The sequence below is a fragment of the Plasmodium gaboni genome, chromosome 6 (genome assembly GCF_001602025.1).
Source record: "Plasmodium gaboni strain SY75 chromosome 6, whole genome shotgun sequence".
Lineage (NCBI taxonomy): Eukaryota > Apicomplexa > Aconoidasida > Haemosporida > Plasmodiidae > Plasmodium > Plasmodium gaboni.
The window spans coordinates 705,313-723,272 of NC_031486.1; the positions used below are offsets into that span (position 1 = coordinate 705,313).

The 17,960-nt window shown below is 17.7% G+C and overlaps 7 protein-coding genes and 2 non-coding genes across 9 annotated transcripts; 4 read left to right on the plus strand and 5 right to left on the minus strand.

Annotated features, from left to right (window-relative positions):
* Positions 1-1,311: 1,311 nt before the first annotated feature.
* On the plus strand, positions 1,312-1,794 carry PGSY75_0620100 (hypothetical protein; the record flags this gene model as incomplete). The annotated part of the gene is made up of 2 exons (XM_018784780.1): positions 1,312-1,390; positions 1,487-1,794. 2 exons carry the CDS (start codon positions 1,312-1,314, stop codon positions 1,792-1,794), a joined length of 387 nt encoding a protein of 128 aa, XP_018642834.1.
* A 345-nt stretch (positions 1,795-2,139) lies between these two features.
* PGSY75_0620200 (hypothetical protein) lies at positions 2,140-2,997 on the minus strand (the record flags this gene model as incomplete). The annotated part of the gene is made up of 1 exon (XM_018784781.1): positions 2,140-2,997. One exon carries the CDS (start codon positions 2,995-2,997, stop codon positions 2,140-2,142), a length of 858 nt encoding a protein of 285 aa, XP_018642835.1.
* An 883-nt stretch (positions 2,998-3,880) lies between these two features.
* Positions 3,881-6,355, minus strand: PGSY75_0620300 (hypothetical protein; the record flags this gene model as incomplete). The annotated part of the gene is made up of 1 exon (XM_018784782.1): positions 3,881-6,355. The coding sequence occupies one exon, from the start codon at positions 6,353-6,355 to the stop codon at positions 3,881-3,883; it is 2,475 nt and encodes an 824-aa protein (XP_018642836.1).
* A 403-nt stretch (positions 6,356-6,758) lies between these two features.
* On the minus strand, positions 6,759-8,237 carry PGSY75_0620400 (merozoite surface protein 10; the record flags this gene model as incomplete). The annotated part of the gene is made up of 1 exon (XM_018784783.1): positions 6,759-8,237. One exon carries the CDS (start codon positions 8,235-8,237, stop codon positions 6,759-6,761), a length of 1,479 nt encoding a protein of 492 aa, XP_018642837.1.
* Positions 8,238-10,503: 2,266 nt separating this feature from the next.
* PGSY75_0620500 (putative cleavage stimulation factor subunit 1) lies at positions 10,504-12,498 on the plus strand (the record flags this gene model as incomplete). Its single annotated transcript, XM_018784784.1, has 1 exon — positions 10,504-12,498. One exon carries the CDS (start codon positions 10,504-10,506, stop codon positions 12,496-12,498), a length of 1,995 nt encoding a protein of 664 aa, XP_018642838.1.
* A 635-nt stretch (positions 12,499-13,133) lies between these two features.
* PGSY75_0620600 (hypothetical protein) lies at positions 13,134-14,036 on the plus strand (the record flags this gene model as incomplete). The annotated part of the gene is made up of 1 exon (XM_018784785.1): positions 13,134-14,036. One exon carries the CDS (start codon positions 13,134-13,136, stop codon positions 14,034-14,036), a length of 903 nt encoding a protein of 300 aa, XP_018642839.1.
* A 168-nt stretch (positions 14,037-14,204) lies between these two features.
* PGSY75_0620700 (putative DnaJ protein) lies at positions 14,205-15,269 on the minus strand (the record flags this gene model as incomplete). The annotated part of the gene is made up of 1 exon (XM_018784786.1): positions 14,205-15,269. One exon carries the CDS (start codon positions 15,267-15,269, stop codon positions 14,205-14,207), a length of 1,065 nt encoding a protein of 354 aa, XP_018642840.1.
* An 894-nt stretch (positions 15,270-16,163) lies between these two features.
* PGSY75_0620800 lies at positions 16,164-16,235 on the plus strand. The gene has a single exon. It is a non-coding gene; the product is annotated as a tRNA-Ala (tRNA).
* Positions 16,236-17,064: 829 nt separating this feature from the next.
* PGSY75_0620900 lies at positions 17,065-17,145 on the minus strand. Its single transcript has one exon. It is a non-coding gene; the product is annotated as a tRNA-Leu (tRNA).
* Between the last annotated feature and the right edge of the window lie 815 nt (positions 17,146-17,960).

The following is a 17,960-nucleotide window of genomic DNA, read 5'->3' on the forward strand; positions in this document are numbered from 1 at the left end:
TTATTTTTATGATTTTATTTATTTATTTTTTTTAATTAATTAAATTAAAATTTTTAAAAATTTTTTTTATTTATATTTTTTTTTTTTTTTTTTTTTTTTTTTTTTTGATTAGCTTTATATATGCTAACCATTTTATTCACAACTATGGCTTGAAAATTTGGAAATATTTTTATTTTTTTTGATCTTATATGCCTTGCATAATATTGCATGAGGTAAATGTTTTTAAATTTATTGTATTTAAGTTTAGAATTTTTTTTTTTTTTTTATTAATTAGGATATTTTTATTTCTTATTCCTTTTTCAATTTCTATCCTTTTGTCCTTAAAGGAATAATGAACTTGATACTTTAGGAAATGAAAGATATATCATTTTTTAAAAAGAAAAAAAAATTAAATAAATGTTCAGTATATTCATATATCGTTAATATTTTGGGTATATAAAAAGACTTATATAACCTATATTATTCATTATTGTTTATTAGGAAAATAATAAAATAAAAAAGGAAATAACACTATATTATATATATATAATTAGATTTAAATATATGCACGATTGTGATAAATACATTTTGATATAATCCATTTAATCTATATATATTAGAAAATCCTAATATTCTTAAAACATATTGACTTATAGATGAAACAACTATCCTTAAGTATATTTTTATACTTGTTCTATTTTTTAAAAAGTAAAAGTCCTATTTATATTTAAAATAAATATCCTTTATATGTTAAAATATAATATACTATATATTTTTTTTCTTCAATATATTTTTCATATACTAAAAAAAAAAAAAAAAATATACTATATACAATGCGTACCTTCAAATGATTTATTAAAAAAATATATGTACATTATATATAAGGTGTATATCTTAAAATAATTTATAAAAATTCGGGAGTAATTTTTTGGAATAAATGTAAAACAAAATTCAATGTATAATTTATAATTTCAAGGAAAAAAATATAATTTCTGAATAAATATGTATATATAATACATATATTTTTTTTACTGTATTTTACTTATAATAAATTATATGTATAGTGGAAATACGTAAAAAAAAAAAAAGAAAAAAATACATAATTATTTAAAAATTTTAAGAATTTTAAATACATATCTCTTTACAAAAAACATTATATATATATATTTACATATTTTACGTTATTTCAGAAAATGCTTTAAAAGGAAAAAAAAAAAAAAAATTATAATAAATAAAGAAATAACTGATATACATATATATACTTAAATGTGTTGTGTGTAATCACATTTATATTTATTAGGAATAATTTTTTATATTATACTGATTTGATAAATGTTAAATCTAATTCCCAAAAGAATCGTATCAACATCCTTACTCTTTGGAAAAAGACCAATCCAAAGGATTCGAGTTGGTAATGCTTAAAATTTGTCAAAAGATAAAAATGTGTATATATAAAATATATCTTTATAATATATATATTATGTAATTTTTTTTTTTCATTTTTTAGGGGAAAATAAAAATGTTTTAGAATTAAGTTTAAGCGATGTGAATTCAATTTATGACGATGTCGATGAAAGTGTGGAGCTACATAATAAGGATTATAACCCTTTGAAATATAATAAGTACATAAAATATAAAATGTCAGCTTTAAATTTAATTGATGCTTATAAAAGTGAACAGAACCAAAAAACGGCATTAACGAATATAAAATGGTATGCAAAAATTAAGGATTATTTTTTTATTAAATTTTATAAAAATCAAGTGGAATTAATGGAAAAAATGGAACCAAAATTTTTTTATCCAATCAAAAAATAAATCTTTATAATTTTATATAAATTCAAATATTTAATACATAAACACATAATATATATATGTATGTATATAAATTTTTTTATACTTAATGTGTTAAGAGAATAAAAATTTTATGAGTATATAAAAATATACTAATCTTTATATATATATATATGTATACAAAATTACATTCATTTTATTTATTTATGTATTATTTTTTTTATGTTTAACTATAACCTTTTGATTAATTCAAAATATTAAACTATATAAATATATATATGTACAATATAAATCATTCCATATTTTTACTTAATGATAGGTATTATATATCCTGCCTAAGTATTAATACATAAGTATAATTTTAAATTTTTATGTTATTATATCATCTTCATATGAATAAAAATATTTATTCCATTTATTATTATCATAGTAATCAAAATATAATTGTTTTGTTACGGGTATATTATTTATATCAAGGGTAAATACATTTTTTAATAAATAATTATTATTGATATTATTATTATTATTATTATTATTATTATTGTTGTTGTTGTTGTTGTTGTTGTTATTATCTTTTGGACTATTTTTTTTATCTGGATATATATTATCTTCTGTTTTAATTTCTGATTTACTATCAAGCAACTCCTTTTGATAATAATATTTGGAATTTGCTACATCCCTAAATTCATCAAACATTTTATATTTTTCATAAGAATTAATTAAGTTTTTTTTTTCATCATATAAAAGTCTTAATAATTCTTTTGTAGATAATTTTTGAAAGAATTTGATTTCTCTTTTAGGTACATGTTTTCTTATAAATTTTTTAAGTGATTGTTCATTTGATAAAATAAGTAAAGCCTTTCTTGTATATTCATCCCTTTGTTTATATTGTATAAAATTATCATTAAATAAATCCAAAATGTTATTAAAAGAATTATTAATAATAATATTATTATTTATAGATTCATAAATTTCTTCATTTTCATATATATATGTCTTAATACGTAAGTATCTAAAAAGATTATCAGTCCATATCCAATATAATTTGTTTATATAATTATTCATATAATCTACATCATCTGACGAACATCCATCAGCTTCATTTACAATTTTTTGTATTTTTTCATAATCTACATTTTGTGAACAATAAACAATCATAACGAGCGGGTATAAAATGAACAGGATATTAATATTCATGATACTTTCTTTTTTTTTTCTTAAGGGCATTACATAATCTCTTATATAAAAATCATCCACATAATAAAATTAATACATACATATAACATATATATATATAGCTTATATTAATTCTCATATATTTCATACAATTATAATTAATTTATACATAAAAAAAAAATAAAATAAAATGATATTTTTTATATAATTACATTTTTATACTGTCTAAATTATTATACGGAATATATAAAGCATGATGTATATAAAAAAAAAAAAAAATTATAAAAAAATTCTTTTTAATTGGAAATCCCCTCAGGCAACAAGGATAAGGCACGCTGTAAATATTATGTAAACGACAATCATATTCATATTCATTTTTATATGGTTTGACAAAAAAACAAATAGAAATGGTGTAAATTAATATTTTAAAAAATAAACATTTAAATTATCAAAATTAAAAAAATAAAAATAAATAATAATTTTCAAAAAATAACTGTTTTATTTCAAATCAATATTTTTTACTTCGTTCAAATTTTTTTTTTTTCGTTTTTAATCGTGCAGAACAAACAAATAAAAAACAAAAAAAAATAAAAAAAAAAAAAAAAAAACGAAGTGTCGATTTTATTTGGGCTAAAAATTAGCTCAAAGGTTGTACAAATATATTTTAATGGTATATAAATTGACACACACATATATAAATATAAATATAAATATATATATATATATGTCTACAAAAAAATAATAAAATAATATAAACATAAATAGACACACAAACATATATATATATATATATATATATTATATAATACAGTTTAATTTATATAAATTAAATTTTAAATACTTGTCCGAATGGACACACGAATTAAAGGCCTTACAAAGTAAGGCATATTAAAATACAAAAGAATATTTGATACTCATTTTTTTATTTTTGAAATCATAACAACTTTGAGTTATTATTATATCCATTAAGGGTAAATAAAAAATTGAAAATATTTAAAACATTTTTTTTCTTCTTCGTGTTATTATTATTATTATTATTATTGTTATATATTTTTTCAATATTATCATTTATATTCATGTTCGTATCAGATATAATAGTAAATATATCCTTTTTATGATAGTTTAAAATATCCCTTTTAAAATCCTTTAGTATTTTAAAATAATATTCTTTTGTTGATTTATGCATTTTATTGGATTCATCAATTTTCTTAAATAAGACAAGAAATGAATTTATATGGAAACATACTTCATTTAATATTTTTAATTTATTGACATTATAGTTATCTTCATTTTTTATAATTTTATTAAAACATATTTTCTCTAAGAATTGTAATATATATTCCATACATAAATTTAAAGATAGTGTTATATCTTTTTTTTTGATAACATCAAAATAATTATTCTTTTCATATATTTTCAATATATTAGTAAATGTTTTAAGTATATCATACAAATCGATTATATTTATGAATATATCTTGATACGTGCTACTATTATTAATTTCATTATTATCAATTAATGTTTTTAAAAAATTATAAGCAAATTTTTTTAAATAATAAAAATAAAACAAAGCACTTACTTTCTGGTCTTTTATAAAATTTGCAATATTAATAAATATAACAATATTCTCTCTTCTATATATTTTATGAAAATTTATTTTTTTTAAAATTATTTTAAATATATTAATAACATGATGATTAAAATGTGTAGACAATTCATTTTTAGCTCTCGTTATAGATATACAGCATATTGGAAATGACTTGTAAGACTTCTCTTTAATAATTAAATTTTTTATTCTTGTAAAAATTGTAAGATATTTATCTTGACACAAAATATTATTATAAATATTATTATTATTATTATTATATATAAGTAAATCAAATATGTTACATATATCCATTAAATTTATATATTCTATACGTTGCAATAATAAATAATTCCCTAGGATGTATAAAAATTTATTACTCATTTTATTCTTAATACTTAAATATATAATAACAGATAAACTATGCATATTTTCTCTCATACTATTTTTGCATATATTATTTGTATTATCTTTATTATCATTACAATGAATTATGTAGTAAGTTATATCATCTTTTATACTAACCATATTCTTTGAGATATTTTGTAAGAACATTATATTTTTTTTTTCTAAATTATCTGAATTTCTTTCAATCATATATTTATTCATATCTATTATTTCATTTTTCATATTTCCTTTTTTTGAAAAGTATAATTTCTCTCCACGTTCATAAGACAAAAAATTTTCTTCTATATGTTCATAAAAAGGTTGAACTATATTTATATATTTAAATGATATATATATATGTGATAAAAATGTATATAATTGTAAGCCTTTTAAATTATTATATATTTTAAGTAAATTCAAGAACGTTGCTATATCGTGTAAGGTAAAAAATGTATTTATAAATTTCGAAGTAAACATTTTGTCTACTATATGAGAAATATTTTTATTATGATCTTCATTCAAATTATTATTACATAAAAAATTATAAAACCAATTTATATCATCATTTATATTTATACTATTAATATTTAAGATAAAATAGTTTTTGATATATTCTTTGAAAGGACCATTTGTTAAAATGTTTAGAAAATTTAAAGAAAAGTTTTCATTTTTATTGTAATATAATATATCCATACACATATAATAGATAAATTTAAAAATACAATAAGTAATAATTTTATCATTGTGTACACATTTTTCTTCTAATAAGCATTTTAATATAATAATTAGTTCTTTTAAACTAAACTGATTTATATTATCTACAAATATCTTGTTAAATTCGTTGTATATTCCTTTTTTATATTCGTTTGATATTTTATTTTTTAATTTATGAAAATTATATACAATACATGACATATGTACATAATTCATTCTACATTCTTCATATATATGTGGTAATAACAATATTACTTTTTTTTCTAAGCTATAATTAACCTTATTATTATATTTTACATTTGTTAATGATTTCAAAATTCTTATAATATCTTCAAATCCAATATGTTTATTATTTACACCTTCATGTTCTTTAAATTTTTGATTATATAATATATTACTCCCTAAATATCTTTTATTGAATAAATATAATTTATTATATTCCTTTATATCTTGAATAAATGAATTAAAAAAAAAGAAAGAAACATTTATACTACTACTATTTATAGGAGCATTTATTTTATAACGTTTTTGATAATATCCTGAATTATTCTGAAACATAATATCTTTTCTATGTTTTTCTTCATTTTCCTTTTTTTTAATATTTATTAATTTACCTTTTTTAAAAAAAATAAAATATTTATTCTGGTGTTTTAAGTTATTTGTGATAATTTTACAAGACCTTTTCAGCCTCTCTACATTAGCTTTCATATCAATCGTTTTCATAATAATAATGATAATTATTAATAATTACATTTTTATTATTATTCTTATTATTATTATTATTATTTTATTTTTTTTTTTTTTTTCAATCTTCAAAAATGACTATATCATTTTTATGATACTAAAAGGAAATGTGGCCCCCCTTTTAATTTCTATACCTTCGACAATTATGTAATTAAAAAAAAAGAACACATATATATATATATATATATATATATATATATATATATTTATATATATATATATTTAAATTACATAATATATATATTATAATAATCCCCAGATAGGAAAATAATATTTTATTTTTTGAATGAAAATGGAAGAATTAATAAAAGAAAAAAAAATAAAATTAATAATCCCTTTAATATTTACATATGAATCTTTATTTATCCTTATTATTTATATTTTAAATGAAAAATTTTTGAAAAACTAACAATAATACTATAAGTAAAATATATAAAGTTTGTTTTGTTTGAGAATTCATTACACAAAATACACCATCACCAAAATAAAGATGATTACACTGACATTTTACTGCACCTTCAACAATAGTACATTCTGCATTTATATCACAACCTCCATTATTTTCTGAACACTTCATATCTTTCATAGGTATACATTTGAAATAATTTACACTCATATCAACTATATAATTAGGTCGGCATCTACATTGTTCTTTACCTTTTTCTATAATATAACAACGAGAATTAGCGCCACATTTGGAATATTCACAAATATAATTTACTTTAAATATAACAAAATTTCTCACGGCAGTAGCATAATATCTTCCTTTCATAATTAGTTGTTCAAATTTATATACTGTTTCGTCTATTATGGCTGTTGTATTTTTAATGTCCCTGCTTTCTTTTAATAACGTTCTTCTTATTTTTTCCGCATGAGGATCATTTTCTTTTGGAACTTGCACATTTTTCTCCACACTATTAACTATAGGGGTTTGAGGTTTTGTTGTTTTCTCTTCACTTCCTTTGGATGTATTTACTTGAGAATTTGGCAAGGAATTTGTTCCTTTTGATATATGTTGATTGGTTAAATCTCTTTGATTCTCTCTTTTTTCCGAATGAGGTGCATGTGAATCCATTTTGAGCATTTCTTGAACTTCTTCTGAGCCATTGCTTGAGGTTTCTTCAACTTCTTCTGTGACACTGCTTGCAGTTTCATGTACGTCTTTTGAGACACTGCTTAAAGTTTCATGTTGGTCATTATTTTTTGTTTGAGAAACTCCATTTTCTTCTGTCACATATGAATTTAGATTATTTCCCAATTTATATCCTAATAAATTATTATCGCTTGAATTTTCTTTATGTGTGTCACTAGGAGTACTAGATAAATTATAATAATCGTCGTATTTATCATCAACAGATAGTGATTTATTGCCTAATTTTTTTAATAGAAAAGGGAAAAATGCTTCAATTAAATCGTCATCTTTTTTGCTTATTTTTTCTTCATAATCTTCATTAGATATGATAATATTATTGTCTTTTTTTTTTGAATTCTTAATGGATGAATTTTCATCATTATTATTTAAATATTGATTTTCTTGAGTGTTATTTTCTCTTTTTCTTATTAAATAGTTGATATGAGCATATTCATTATTTAATTTTTTTGATAAACTATCCTTATAATTTTTCATAGATAAAAATTTATATTCATCATCATTATTATTATTATTATTATTATTAATATTGTCTTTATTATCATTTTTTTCGTTATTTATATTTTCTATATTTATATTATTTTTATCATATGTAATTTTGTTCTGGGGTGTACCTTTTATATCATCTACATGGGTGTAGACAATATTGTTAAAATATAAGAGCAACAAAAAAAGGAAAGTAAAGACCTGGTTACACTTAAAAAACATCATATTATTTATCTAGCTATTTTATTCAAAAATTTAAGTGAATTTTGGACAAATATAATTATATAAATACTTATAGACAAAGTGTTTATATAATATTTAAAAAAAAAAAAAAAAAAAAAAAAGTAAATAAATATATACAGACATAAATACATATATGTATATATAATAAAAGTTATGGAATAAAGAAGAAAATAATATAATAAATTTACATGAACAAAGTCGTATCGAATTAAAAATAACTATTTAAAAATATATATATATATATATATATGTATGTATTCGACAGTTGTTACCTAATGCACTTCTAATTAATTATATAATAATTGTTGAAAAAATAATTAAATAATAATTAACTTAATTATATAAATCCTATGTTGTTTTATTATATATATATATATTTTATAAAAGAGTGAAAAATGAAATATGGAAAAATTACAATTCAAGTAAAAATAATTTTCTCCTAATCATAAAAAAATATGGCACGATATAGCATATCAATTAAAAAAAAAAAAAAAATTAATTAAAAAAATAATTCAAATAGAATTTTAATGAATTTTAACAGAAAATATCGAATAATAAAAAAAAAAGGAGGAAAAGAAAAAGAAAAAAATATACACATATATATATATATATATATATATATATATATATATATATATATATATTTATGTATATAAATTTTTTTTTTTTTTTATATATTATATGCAGAAGTTGTAATATAATACTACAAAAAAATTAAAATAAAAAATAGATATAGAAATGAAAAGTCTAAATAAATATTTATTATTTATTATTTAATATATTTTATATTTTATGATATACGTAAAAAAAAAAAAAAAAAGAAGAAGAAAAACGTTAAAAGAATAATAATTAGTTTTTCTATAAATATATAATAATACATATATATGGTGTATTATTAAAAATGTGTGTGTGTTTCTATTATTATTGAACATGTTTTTAATAAAAAGGTTATTAATTAAAAATAAATGGATTATTTATAAAATATAGACAAAACATATAAAATAGAAAAATAGTTGATATTGAAATGTATGTTTAGATGAACCTTTTATATTTAATACATAATAATAATTGTATATATAAAGGAAAAAAGAAACCAAAAAAAAATATGATAACAAATTATATGTTATAATAATGAGAATAATAATTTCGAATAAGTTCAAGTTGCCAAAGGAAGGTATTAAATCATTGAAAGTATGGTTCTATTTTGTTCACCCCACGACATATAATGATCTCTAATGATATATATATATATATATATATATTTTTTTTTTTACTTATTTTCTATTATAATATTATAAAACATATTTAAAAAATTAATATTATCTTCATAAATTCCAAGTTATTACTTAATAAAATAGTATTATTAATATAAAGAGAGATATATATATTCTAACATTACACGAATTGTTATATACATATTATATGTACAACTATTTTTTTTATTATAAGTAGAATGTTTTTAATATAAATAATTATCATAAAAAAAAAAAAAGAAATTAATATATATATATATATATATATATATATATATCCAAATAATTATAGAACTAAGAAAAAAAAAAAAAAAAAAAAAAAATTTTATTAATTATATCATTTTAACAAAATATGAATTATTCTCTTCATATTAATATATGTTAGGTCATAATAATATATATTATTTATATGACATAATAATTTTTATATAAACATAATTATAATTTTTTTTTTTTTTTTATACATCTTATTTTTTTTATATTTAATTCAAAAAAAAAAGAAAAATTTTAAATTATTTGTATGATAATAAAAATATGGAATATAATAATTAATGTATAAATATTATTTTAAGTATATATATTTTATAATATATGAATTAACAGCCTTTTCTTATATATAAACAATATATATATAATAATAAATACAATATGTAAATATCATAATAGTTATTACATTATATTATATATATATATATATATATATATATTATATTATTAAACCAAATATATTTCATTTTGTTATTCTTTTATATATTATTCTTTTTATATTTAACTTTGCGACGTTATGAAATAAATTATATTTCTCTATGTATTAAAATTAAAAAACATTATAATTAAATGATAAATATGAATATACAATTTTTAATAGTAGAAAAAATGAGATTCCAACATTAATATATAATATTTATTCATTTATATATTTTTATGTATTAATTGTAACAAATATATATATATATATATTTATTTTGTTTATATATTTAGTTGAAATTTGATTCATGAAGGATTTGAATGTTATTAATAAGCTTTTATCATCAAATAATGAAATGAATAAAAAAAATAATGATAGTGATAATTGTATTGTGGTAGAAGATGAAATAGATCAAAATAATGGTGAAGGAGTGTTGGAAGAAAGGAGAGAAAAAGATGAAGTTGATGATTATATTTTGAATGAAAATAATACAAATTATGATAATAATTATAATTATCATGAAGATAATGAGGGTGATTATGAGGAGGATTATGATAATGATGAAGAATATTATGATGATGAATATAAATTTGAAAATGTTCAAAGAAAAGAAATATTTTTAAATATTGATAAAATTGGTTTTTATGAACTAGTCTTAAAACAACTTTTAGATGACAACCTAATAGAATCATATAATATGATGAGAGCAGAGTTAAATAATTTGGAAGAAAATAAAAATGTAAAAGGTGATTTTCTTTTTAACATGTATTTAAAAAGTGATAAATTAAATTTTTTCCAATTTCTTAAAAGGGAAAAATATTATAAAAAAGATAAAAACGTGGATGATGAAGAAATCAAAAGGGAAGATAAGGAAAAGGTTAAGAAGGAGGATGAACTAAAAGTTAAGAAGGAAGAAGAAGAAAAGGATGAACAAGAAGACGATGAAAAAAAATATAATAATGATGAAAGAAAATATAATAATGATGAAAAAAAATATAATAATGATGAAAGAAAATATAATAATGATGAAAATAATGATAATAATATTGATAATATTAACAATAATGAAAATAATAACAATAATGACAATAATAACAATAATAACAATTATAACAATAGTGATAATAATAGTGATGAGGAACAATATCACATTGATAATGTATCCAATGATGATCCCAATATATTAAACAAATTAATAGATAACAACCTTCTAAAGAAAAAACTAAAAATGTATAATAATAACAATTATATATTAAATTACGATGTTAATAGCGAAAGAGTAAGAAGGACCTTTTCTTATGAAGTAAATGATCAAATTGAATTAATACACAAAAACAAATGTTTATGTTGTGATATAAATTATAATAATACCATATTATGTTCAGGTGGTTCAGATAACATAGTAAAGATATCAAAAATGTATGATATAAAAAATAAAAAAAAAATTTATAATATTGATAAGCATAAAGGAAAAGTGAATTGTATAAATTTCCATCCATTTAAAAATATATTATTTTCTGGAAGTGATGATTGTACAATACAAATAATAGATGTAAATAAAATATTTAAGATGAAAAAACAAAATTATTATATACGTAAAGAATTTGAAGAATCTTATCAAAATATTTCTATTCAAGATAAAAATCCATATATATCTTTGTATGTACATCCATGTGGAGATTTTTTATATGCTAGTAATAAAAATGAAAACATATTAAAAATGTATGATTTAGAAACTTTAACTTGCTTTACATCAATAGATACATATAAATATCATACATCACAAATTAATGATATCCATGGAACTATAGATGGTACAATGTATTCATCTGTTAGTGATGATGGTCATATTAAAATTTGGGATGGTCATAATTCAAAATTAGTACATACACAATTTAATGCTCATAATGGATATTCTATTGAATCAGTTAAATTTAATAAATCAGGATTTTATATGTTAACAGCAGGATTAGATGGACAAAGTAAAATTTGGGATTTAAGAAATTTTAAATCCTTATTTACTTTTGGTAATGGTTTATCATGTTCTTCTAATAAAAGTATATTTATGAACAATGAATATTTTATAGCTAATATAATTCAACCTAATGAATATTTTAAATCTCAATTATATATATATAATGCTTATTTTGGAAATATGGAATATAATATACAAAATATACATAATGATAAAATATCTGACATAACAAATGCAACAGATTTATTGAGTGTCTATACAACAGGATATGATTGTTTATGTAAACATATTCAAATTGAGCAAAAGTATTTGTCAACACTTAATTAGCCAAATATTATTATAGTGTACAACTATATTTATTAAAAGAAATAAGTAATGTCTTTTTTGATAGGACAAACATGTATGTTTATATGTATATAATGTCAATTTGTGAATTACTATTATTATTATTATTATATTTATTTTGGTTTTTTTTTTAAGTTTCTCTTTATTTTTCCAATTTTTTTTTTTTTGAAAACTCTATACATTTGGGTCTTTTATATTAGTTCATATTTGAGCTATATAAAATTGCTCCTAATGATTAATAATTCTTTTTTATAATTTATAATAATAAATAAAACAAAATATTAAAATATTAAATATATTTTTGAAATATTTAATTTTTTTTATTTGCAGATTGTTTTTTTTGTAAATATATAAGGTTTTTTTTTTTTCTTTCTTTCTTTTTTTTTTTTTTTTTAAACTACTTTTTGATTATGTCTCTCCAAATTGAACGTAAAAAATATATACATATATATATTATTACGGAAGTATTATTATTATTTTTTATTATAAATTATATATATTATTATTTTATGTCTCCTTGTTATTCTAATTGTATATCATATATATATATATATATATTTTTATGTATATACCTTTGTGTATACATAATTCCCTTTTGACAAAATACTACATCAAATATGTCTGCAAAATTTGAACAAGAGAATTGTAAGTTACTTGAAAATTTTGAAGTAATATCTACGTGGAGTAGTAATAATGATAGTAACATCGAAAGCTTTGTAGAACCTTCCGAATTAGATATAAAGGATGACAATGAAAAATGTCAGAATATATTAAAGGATAATATAAAAAATGATTTTGAAATAGAAGAAAAAGATGATGATAAAAAAAAGAAAAAAATTGAAAAGTCTTCATCAAATATTGATTTAGAATATGATACAATGAAAAAATATATAAAATGTATAATTCATAATAAAGAAAAGGAAGAATTTTATGAATTTATGAAATATTTATGTGATAGTGATTTATTTCTTTCTTTTGTACAATTCTTTTTATATGTAATAAAAAATAAAGATAGTAGTTTAAATCCACATGATTATTTAATAAATTTTTTTCAAATAAATATGGATGAAGAAAATAATACAAATAGTATAAAAAAAAAAAAATTAATAAAAGAAAATAATATTTATAAAAAACAAAATGAAGAATTAAAAAAACAAATTAATATAATACAAGTGGAAATAATGGATTTGAAAAAGAAAAATATGTGTAATTTAATTACAAACTTTTTTTTTAAAAATAATAAGAAAGAATATGATGCAACTAAAATTTTTAAAAAAGTAAATTTAATTTATGAAAATATTACAATAGAACCTCCATTTCATTTTACAAAAGATACATTTAATCTTTTTCTAAATTATTTAAGTGATAAAAAAAGGAATTATATATACAATATCATAACAGACATGGATAGTATGAATGAAACAAATCATAATTTATTTATAAAAAAAAAAAAACTGTATAATAAGTTGATAAAGTTTATAGAATTTTATAGATCATTTGATAACTTAATTGTGGAATAGTCTTACACATTATAAAAAAATTGAACACATAAATGTATACATAAATATATACATAAATATATACATATATATATACATACATATATATAATAGCACATCAACAAATGTGTATATTTTTTTTTTTTTTTTTTGAATTAATTTATTTTATTTAGTTCTATTCCAATTTGTTCATTTTGATTTGATCGATTGGGCACATAAAACTATGGTCGTAAATAAAGTAATATAAAATTTATTTTTTGAGAAAAATTTAAGTATATTATCTTTGAAAGAACTTGATATATGTGTCATTTTTAAAACATTAACTGGTGAGAAGGGACCACTAATTCTATCTCCAAAAACTCTATGAGAACTTTGTGGTAAAGAAAAGTTTGATCTGTCAACAACTATAAGTTCATGATATACATTTAAGAATTTATATTTTATATATAAATACATTTCTGTGTCTTGTAATATATGTGAATATTTTTTATTTTTTTGTTTACTAGTAATTTTAATTAAAGGTTTTGGTATATCACAAAAATAAGCAAAAGAAAAATCATCATTATATAATAAGGAACTATTTTCAACTTTACATTGTAATATTTTTGTCAAATCTATATATGGACCTTGTAAATGTTGTTCAGATATAGATTCAATATTAAAACAATTATTTATACATTCTGCTTTTAATGATAAATCACCATATAATGCTTTTTCTATAATTAATCCATTTTTATTTTCTTCTTCTTTTATTTTAATATCATATATATCTTTTAATTCTTCAATTTTATTTGCATAAATAATATCAGCTTCTTTTTCTAATATATATCTTTCTTCTTCTATAGTTGTTTCATCAATATAATTATTTAATACATCGTAATAAAATTTCTCAAATTTATTTGTTAAGATTTTATATGATTTCTGAATTAAATAATAACATTCTTCATATTCTCTTGACAATTTCTTATTCACACTTAATAATTTAGACAACGCTAAATAACTTTTACGTATTGTCTTAGCATCTGATTTTAAATTAACATTTAATATTTCATAATACTTAGGTTTTGAATAACTGCTTCTCATATATTTTATTTTTGATATATAATTATTTAAGAAAAATTGCTTATGTTCACTACTCATTGAGTTAATATTTAAAATTATATTATTGTCTATGTCTGGATATGCTTCACATGTATTCCTTTCATGGTTCTCAACAAGTTCGTTTGTTTTATTTACTGTCAAAGTGGTATTCATTCTAAAAATTATATTAATATATATATATATATATATATATATATATATATATGCGATATTTTATCAGTATAATGCTAATAATAATATTAATTTTATTTTGATAGATTGTACGATTTATACATGTGTCATTTATTAAAGTTTTGAAAATTATTATTATATGCTACATAATACAAATATATATATATATATATATATATATATATATATATTATATAAAAATTAATATGTTTTTTATTTTTTCAATTATGAAATAGGTATTTAAAATTTTACCTGTATATATATATATATATATATATATATATAATTTATTATTTATTTATTTTTATTTTACTCATTTATTATTTTTTTTTATTTTTATTTTATTTTATTTTTTTTTTTTTGTGCACAATATAATTTTTAATATTTCAATGTGTATATATCATTTTACCATATTTCTTATGTATTTTATTATTTTTTTTTAATGAACAAAAAGATGGAAATTTTGACATATTTAGATGATTTAGTTTGTATAGTTTACATTATAAACACATATATATATATATATATATATATATATTTATTTATTTATTTATTTATTTATATATTCTTTTTTAATTTTTTGAATAAAGTGTATAACCTTTTGAAAAGGAAAAAAACAAATTAAAAAAATAGAGAAAATTATTTCTATAACATATTTTATCAAAAGTGTGTATATGAAAAAATATGGGAAATTTATTTATGTTTTGTTATATACAAAACCTTGAAAGAAAACAAGAATTTTTTAAAAAAAAGTAAAATAAAATGAAGAATATATATAAAATATATTTTATATGAACATATATTTTAAATTTATTACAAATTAATATATATATATCAATATAAACTAATATTAAAATACGTGAGTAATTACACCTTGGGCTAGTAGTGTAGTGGTATCACGTTCGCTTCGCATGCGAAAGTTCCCGGGTTCGATTCCCGGCTGGTCCATTAAGGACAAAAATAAAATAAATAAAAAAAAAAAACAGAATGAGGCGAAAATGAATAGAATGAAAATATTATGAAAATTAATTTTATGTATATATTATATATATTTATTGTCAAATAATATTAATTTAAAAAGTTTTTCTATAATTCATTTATTGTATATAAATATACTATTATAATTCCATTTCAAAAATGAATATATATATATATATATATACATATGTATTAACATAATAATAATGTTTAGTAAAAAATTCAAACGTATTAGGAATAGTACTATTATCAAAGGAATAATATATATTATAAAATTATTCAAGTATAAAAATTTTAATTTTTTTTTATTCTCATAATATCATAAATATATATATATTATATATTATATAGGTATATACATATATATCGTATTAGGAATAGTACTATTATCAAAGGAATAATATATATTATAAAATTATTCAAGTATAAAAATTTTAATTTTTTTTTATTCTCATAATATCATAAATATATATATATTATATAGGTATATACATATATATAATTAAGTAGATATTATAAGAATATAAATTTATTTTCCGCGTATATTGTGAAATTATATATCCGTTTATTATTATTAATAAATAAATGATAGATTATAATATATGTATATATATATATATATATATATATATACAACGAACATAAAGGCGTAATATTATATAAACAGTACAAAATAATATTATTTTTTTAATAATGATATAATAATTTTTTTTTTTTATTCTAATTGTTCTCTTTTATCTATTTTATTATTTTATTATTTCCTTTTTTTCTCTTCATGATAAAATTTTAAAACTTTATTTGACAGAAGCGGGATTCGAACCCACGCCTTATACAGACTACAATCTGACTGTAGCGCCTTAGACCGCTCGGCCATTCTGTCGATTATAATATATGCTAATTTTTCTATATTGAACTAATTTTATATATTGTATATTTTCAATATAAATTTTGATAATATTATTATTTAATTTTTACAATATTTTTTAATATAACAGTGAAATAATAAATATTTCTTTATAAAGATTTAATAGGAATAGTTGCCTGTATTTGAATGTTCTTTTACATTTACTTTTTAAAGTATTTCTAAATATATTAAATAAGAATATACTAATAAATTAGAGTGAAGGAGTTGTATATTTTAATTTATAGATGGAAAATAAGCAAATACTTTTATTTTATTTAAATTGTAAAAAGAATATTACAACAGTGAATAAATAAAATGAAGGATTACCACAAATGTGTATATATCAAAATAATAAATAAAAAATATATATATACATATATATATTTATATGCATATATATTTAGGATTACGTATGATGGTATTTAATTTGGAGAATCGTAAATTATGAGTTTCTATTTTATAATAAAAAGGAACTCATGAATCGTTAAAATATGACTTTTGTAAATGCTAAATGAAAGGATTATTATATATATATATATATATATATATTAATGCTGAATATTACAAAGTAACATAATAATTATCTATATATATATATATATATATGTATATATATATATTATACATATATTTATTTTTTTTATTTATTTTTTTTTTTTTCGGGGTACTTAATTCTTTGGTTTGTAATATATTATAATTTTGTTTAAATGATTTATATGTATATTTATATTTTTTTTTTTTATTTAAATTTATTTATATCTTTTTAGTAATAAAAAGAAATAAAATTAATT